We start from the raw sequence: 7,230 nt of genomic DNA on the forward strand, positions 1-7,230 counted from the left end.
TTGAAAGAGTTGCGACCTCTTGCTGAGTGAGCAAGCACAAACCTTTCCTGTCTCATGCTGGGCCAGCACGGCCAGATAAGGAAAAGAATTGACCCACAACGCAGAGGGGGGCTACGATCTTCATCCTTGCGACCACCTGAGGGACCAGGATAACTCCCTGGTACACCAGCCACAGAAGTTACCAGGATGTGCCACGAAACCCCTGGACTACCAATCTATAAAAAAAAAACTCTGGCAGGGGTGAGGCACGCACCCTTGGCAGAGCAAGAAGTTCTCCAGGCCGCCCAGCGCTGTAATGCATGTTTATAGCTTGCTCAAATAAATTCTACTTGGACATTTTAAATTGAGTGCACCTCCGTTTATAACAATTTGGTTCTGTGACTCACATACAGGACTATTTGGTCTGGAATCTGAGCTCTATGGGGGCACCCCATCTTCGTATGGCCCTGGGGTGGCTGATTCCTTGTCCAAATCCTGTACATCCGAACCTTAAATTCAGATAAGCAGGCAAAGAATCCCGCGGTACTCCGTAATTTTTGTGCACGAAGATCTGAATGAAGACTCAGGATTGAGTATTTGTGTGTGGTTCCGTTTAGTTGGGGTGGGTATCCCGAGGTGTGAGTGACTGAGACGTCCACTGGACTTAGTAGTCCACCAGGCGAGACGAGTGTGGACCTCCTTGTAATGCAGTTCCCATTGTCTGCGAGGGCGTGGGCCACGAACGGAGGGAAGCGAGAGCATTTTGAGTGAAAGAAGCCACCTCTGAAGATGGGACAGAAGAAGAGCAAGCCTTCTGATCCCATGGGTGGCCCAAGGATAGGGCTACCCGGTATACCGCCGGACAGTCCTTTGGGGTTAATGATTGCCCACTGAGGGGACTGGCCGTCTAGGCGAGGAAAGAGTAAAGAGTGTATGATGTTGGTAACGTAAACTGTGTAACTACAGTGTGACCTCCTGAGAGTGAATAGGGGAAATTTGGATACTAAGGTGTGGCCCTCTCAGGATGTATTGCCCCTGTGAAGTTTGTATGTAATTATAGGATGGCCGCCTCTAAGGCAGTCAATATCTCTAATGATGCCTCTTCCCTGGCCCAGGGGATAGATAAGTTTTGCAATCTTGAGATGCACTGATCTTGTCCCTTACCCCAGGGACAGGATTGGGTGAAAAACTGCTGGCTCCATTAAATTATCTGGGCTGGCAGAATCAGTGCAAAAAGGCTGTGTGTATTCAAGCATGTATGAGCCATGGAGGCAGGGCATTCCCCTTGCCGCTCCGGTATATCCGGTCCACCTTAAAACACTGATTAGGGGTCTCCCTGAAGCCTTGACAATCTATGTGCAAAGCCTGAAGAAAAAGATTCTGTGGGCAATTGATCACAATACTCGCTACCCCAAGTAGCAGAAACTGCCTGTTTTAACATGGGAGATTTAAGAAACCTAACCATAGAAGGTATAAAGGAGGCTGCTCCTAAGTCTTCAAAACTTTACTAAAGCCTTTGAGATTGAGCAGGAAAAAGATGAGACACCCTCAGTGTTTTTACAGCGACTGAGAGATCAAATGAGGAAATATTCGGGTGTGAATCCTGAAGATCCTGTAGCACAAGGTCTTCTGAAAGTTTATTTTGTGACTAAAGCATGGCCTGATATTAGGCGAAAGGTACAGAAGATAGATGGTTGGAGTGAAAGATCTTTGGAAGATTTACTAGGAGAGGCTCAGAAAGTGTGTGAGAAAAATGAATAAAGGAGGAATTGGCCGAGGTAGGGTAAGACCCTGGCAATCCCCACGGGTCAGTTTTCTCTCAGCGGGATGTTATCAGTGTGACAAACAGGGACATCTTAAGCAAGAATGTCCTAAGCTACGAAAAGAAGAGAGGATAATTCCCTTAATGTCCTTTGAACATGAATAGGGAAGTCAGGGGTTTATTAATTTAAGGTCCTACCAAGAACCCTTGATAAAATTGAAGGTGGGACCCCAGGAAGAGGACGTTGTTGTCCTGATTGACACTGGAGCTTCTAGGACTTCCTAAATTTTATACCTCAAGGACTGAAGCTATCAGACCAAAGTATAACCGTATCAGGGGTAAAAGGGGAAGGATTCTCAGTCCCCATGTTTGAAAATACCACTTTAAGATTAGGTGGGGAGAAAATTCGCGGGCAGCATTTATATATTCCTGATGCCGGAACTAATTTATTGGGAAGAGATTCGATAATACAATTAGGATTGGAATTGAAAACCCAGGATGACCAAACTGTGGTATCCATGGCTTTACTAACAGGAAGATGAAAACCAAATTGATCCAATAGTGTGGGTGCGAGAGGGTAATAGAGGGGGATTAAACATTACCCCTTTAAAGATTAAATTTAAAAGGGACAATTAAATTATTTGCCAAAACCAGTATTCTATTTCATTGGAAGGCCGTAAAGGTCTCCAACCAGTTATAGAGACTTTAATTAATGATAAGCTTCTGGAGCCATGTATGTCTCCTTTCAATACCCCAATCTTGTCAGTAAAAAAACCCGATGGGTCATACCGTTTGGTACAGGATTTAAGAAAGTTAAACCAAATAGTTCGAGTGCGTCATCGAGTGGTTCCTAATCCTTACACTCTATTGAGTAAAATACCACATGACCACGGATGGTTTAGTGTGATTGATTTAAAGGATGCTTTCTGGGCATGTCCATTGGACCCTGATAGTAGAGACATGTTTGCTTTTGAATGGGAAGATCCTTTCACAGGATGAAAACAATTTAGATGGACAGTTTTACGTCAGGGATTCACTGAATCACCAAATTTATTTGGACAAGCATTGGAACAAGTATTAGAAAACTGAAGTCCCAACTGAAGTCACCCTTCTACAATATGTAGATGATCATTTAATCTCAGAGAAAAATTAGAGAATTGTAAAGGAAACAACAAATGCTTTGTTAAATTTCCTAGGGAAACAGGGACTAAGAGTATCAAAAACCAAACTACAATACACAGAAAGAGAAGTTAAATATTTAGGACATCTAATCAGTGAAGGGAAAAGGAGAATAAACCCGGAGAGGATAAAAGGAATAGTTGAATTACCTCTCCCGAGAACTAAGAAAGAGCTGCGACAATTTTTAGGATTGACAGGCTATTGTCGCCTATGGATTGAATCATATGCACTAAAACCAAAGGGATTATATCTTAAATTGTTAGAAGAAGAGCCTAATGACTTGGTATGGACTAATGAAGAAAAGGAATTAATACAGGAATTAAAACAAAGATCGATCACTGCTCCTGTGTTAGCACTGCCCTCCCTTGACAAACCATTCCACTTGTTTGCTGCCATAGATAAGGGAACAGCCCTGGAGGTGCTAACTCAAGAGTGGGGAGGCAAGCCAATTAGCCAATTGCCTATTTATCTAAGCTGTTGGACCCAGTATCCCGAGGGTGGCCTGAATGCCTTCAGGCAGTAGCAGCCACAGCCCTCTTGGTGGCAGAAAGCAGAAAACTAACTTTTGGAGGAGCACTTCTAGTAAGCACTCCACATCAAGTAAGGACAATTCTGACTCAGAAGGCAGGAAGGTGGCTCACTGATTCTAGGATCTCGAAGTATGAGGCAATTTTGATGGAAAAAGATGATTTAGTTCTAACTGCTGAATCATGCCTTAATCCTGCCACCTTTTCATCAAAAGGGGAGATTAATAACCAAGAACTTGAGCATAATTGCTTAGATATAATAGAATATTGCCGCAACTGAGAGACGGGACACCGCTTAATGTAAGCAAAGTGTTCGGTTTATTGCACACACACAGCAGCTTATATATTTTCTAGATGCGTCAAGCTTAGCGAGCTTTAAATTGATTGGATAATATAAAACCGTCAGAAGGCTTTTTACAGGTTACTGATGTCGTCAGGGTTAAAGGTTATCTTCACACCGCAGCTGCAGTTACACCGTCAACACAATGGAATGCTCCTCGCTTCATGATGTTTTCAGACGTCCCGTTCTTCGGGTCTCCCACAGCCTTCACAGCCTTCGTCCAACCAAGGCTATCAGGCTTCCCACAACTTTCGTCCGACCAAGGCTATCAGATCTTGGTCGCTTGCTCCACTGTGCAATTTCGCAGCTGCAGAATCATTGTCTGCTTTTCCCACAGGGCTAGGGTTTAGTGTCAGCGCTAGGGCTAGGGTTTAGTATCAGGACTAGGCCTAGGGTTAAGTGTCAGGGCTAGGTTTTAGTGTTAGGTCTAGTGTTTAGTGTCAGGGCTAGGGCTAGGGTTTTATTGTCAGGGCTAGTGCTAGCGTTTAGTGTCAGGGCTAGTGTTTAGTGTCAGGGCTAGGGCTAGGGTTTAGTGTCAGGGCTAGGGTAGGGTTTAGTGTCAGGGCTAGGGCTAGGGTTTAGTGTCAGGGCTAGGGTTTAGTGTCAGGGCTAGGGTAGGGTTTAGTGTCAGGGCTAGGGCTAGGGTTCAGTGTCAGGGCTAGGGTTTAGTGTCAAGGCTTGGGCTAGGGTTTAGTGTCAGGGCTAGGGTTTAGTGTCAGGGCTAGGGTTTAGTGTTAGGGCTATGGCTAGGTTTTAGTGACAGGGCTAGGGTTAGGGTTTAGTATCAGGGCTAGGTTTAGGGTTAGGGGTTAGGGTTAGGGTTAGGGTTTAAGGTTATGGTTATTGTTAGGGTTAGGGTTAGGGTTAGGTTTAGGGTTTAGGGTTATGGTTAGGATTAGGGTTAGGGTTAGGGTTAGGTCTAGGGTTTAGTGTCAGGGCTAGGGTTTAGTGTTAGGGCTAGGGTATATTGTCAGGGCTAGGGCTTGGGTTTAGTGTCAGTGCTAGGGTTTAGTGGCAGGGCTAGGGCTAGGGTTTAGTGTCAGGGCTAGGGTTTATTGTATGGCTAGGGCTAGTGTTTAGTGTCAGGGCTATGGCTAGGGTTTAGTGTCAGGGTTAGGGCTAGGGTTTAGGGTCAAGGCTAGGGTTTAGTGTCAGGGCTAGGGCTTACTGTCAGGGCTAGGGCTAGAGCTTAGTGTCACTGCTAGAGTAGGTTTTAGTCTCAGGTCTAGGTCTAGGGTTTAGTGTCAGGGCTAGAGTAGGGTTTAGTGTCACGTCTAGGGCTGGGTTTAGACTCAGGGCTAGGGCTAGGATTTAGTGTCAGGGCTAGGGCTAGGGTTTAGTGTCAGGGCTAGGGCTAGGGTTTCGGGTCAAGGCTAGGGTTAGGTTTTAGTGTCAGGGCTAGGGTACGGTTTAGTGTCAGGGCTAGGGTTAGTGTTTAGTGTAGGGCTAGGTTTAGGGTTTAGTGTCAGGGCTAGTGTAGTGTTTAGTCTCAGGGCTAGGGCTAGGCTTTAGTGTCAGGGCTAGGTCTAGTTTTTAGTGTCAGGGCTAAGGCTAGTGTTTAGTGTCAGGTCTAGGGTTTAGTGTCAGGGCTAGGGATTATTGTCAGGCGTAGGGCTAGGGATTAGGGTAAAGGCTAGTGTTTAGTGTCAGTGCTAGGGCTTACTGTCAGGGCTAGGGCTAGGGTTTAGTGTCAGGGCTGGGGTTTAGTGTCAGGGCTAGGGCTAGGGTTCAGTGTCAGGGCTAGGGCTAGGGTTTAGTGTGAGGTCTAGGGTAGGGTTTAGTGTCAGGGCTAGGGCTATATTTTAGTGTCAGGGCTAGGGTTTAGTGTTAGGGCTAGGGCTAGGCTTTAGAGTCAGCGCTAGGGTTAGTTTTTAGTGTCAGGGCTAGGGTTAGGGTTAGGGTTATGGTTAGGGTTAGGGTTAGGGGTTAGGGTTAGGGTTATAGTTAGGGTTAGGGTTTAGGGTTAGGGTTAGTGTTAGTGTTTATTGTTAGGATTAGGGTTAGGGTTAGGGTTAGGGTTGGGTTAGGGTTAGGTTTAGGGTTAGGGTTAGGGCCATTAGGGTTAGGGTTTAGGGTCAGGTTTAGGGTTAGGGTTAGGTGTTATGGTTAGGTTTAGGGTTTGTGGTTAGGGTCAGGGTTAGGTTTATGTTTAGGGTTAGGTGTTTGGGTTATGGTTAGGGTTATGGTTAGGGTTAGGGTTAGGACTAGTGTTTAGTGTCAGGGCTAGTGTTTACTCTCAGGGCTAGGGTTTAGTGTCAGGGCTAGGGTTTATTGTCAGGGCTAGGGCTACTGTTTAGGGTCAAGGCTAGGGTTAGGGATTAGTGTCAGGGCTAGGGTACGGTTTAGTGTCAGGGCTAGGGTTAGGGTTTAGTGTAGGGCTAGGTTAGGTTGTAGTGTCAGTTCTAGTGTAGGGTTTAGTCTCAGGGCTAGGGCTAGGGTTTAGTTTCAATGCGAGGTCTAGCGTTTAGTGTCAGGGCTAAGGCTAGAGTTTAGTGTCAGGGTTAGGGTTTATTGTCAGGGCTATGTTTTATTGTAGGGCTAGGCCTAGTGTTTAGTGTCAGGGCTAGGGCTACTCTTTAGTGTCAGGTCTAGGGTTTAGTGTCAGGACTAGGGCTAGGGTTTAGTGTCAGGGCTAGGGTTTAGTGTCAGGGCTAGGGCTGGTGTTCAAATTCAGGGCTATGGCTAGTGTTTAGTGTCAGAGCCAGGGTTTAGTGTCAGGGCTAGGGCTAGGGTTCAGTGTCAGGGCTAGGGCTAGGGTTTAGTGTCAGGGCTAGTGTAGGGTTTAGTGTCAGGGCTAGGGCTATAGTTTAGTGTCAGGGCTAGGGTTTAGTGTCAAGGCTTGGGCTAGGGTTTACTGTCAGGGCTAGAGCTCGGGTTTAGTGTCAGGGCTAGGATATAGTGTCAGGGCCAGGGCTAGTGTTTAGTGTCATGGCTAGGGTTTATTGTCAAGGCTTGGGGTAGGGTTTAGTGTCAGGGCTAGTGCTAAGTTTTAGTGTCAGGGCTAGGGTTTAGTGTCAGGGCTAGGGTTTATTGTTAGGGCTTGGTCTAGGTTTTAGTGTCAGGGCTAGGGTTAGGTTTTAGTGTCATGGCTAGGGTTAGGGTTAGGGTTAGGGGTTAGGGTTAGGGTTAGGTTTAGGGTTGGGTTAGGGTTAGGGTTAAGGTTAGGGTTTGGGCCATTAGGATTAGGGTTAGGGTTAGTGTTAGTGTTAGGGTTATGGTTAGGGTTAGGGTTAGTGATAGGGTTAGGTGTCAGGGTTAGCGTTAGTGTTAGCGTTAGGGTTAGGGGTTAGGGTTATGGTTAGGGTTAGGGTTAGGTATAGGTTTAGTGGTTAGGGTTATGGTTAGGGTTTAGTGTTAGGGCTAGGGCTAGGCTTTAGAGTCAGCGCTAGGGTTAGTTTTTAGTGTCAGGGCTAGGGTTAGGTTTAGGGTTATGGTTAGGGTTA

At 46.2% G+C, this 7,230-nt stretch overlaps 1 protein-coding gene across 1 annotated transcript in view; it reads left to right on the forward strand.

Annotated features, from left to right (window-relative positions):
* Positions 1-768: 768 nt before the first annotated feature.
* LOC311194484 (olfactory receptor 10K2-like) overlaps positions 769-7,230 on the forward strand; it is a gene marked incomplete at both ends in the record, with an annotated part of 28,629 nt that continues 22,167 nt past the window's right edge. The window contains one exon of the mRNA XM_084267590.1: positions 769-829. Within this exon, the coding sequence (XP_084123716.1) occupies positions 769-829 (61 nt within the window). The remainder of the gene's footprint in view (positions 830-7,230) is intronic.

Source organism: Gallinula chloropus (genome assembly GCF_964237585.1).
Source record: "Gallinula chloropus genome assembly, chromosome: 8".
NCBI lineage: Eukaryota > Metazoa > Chordata > Aves > Gruiformes > Rallidae > Gallinula > Gallinula chloropus.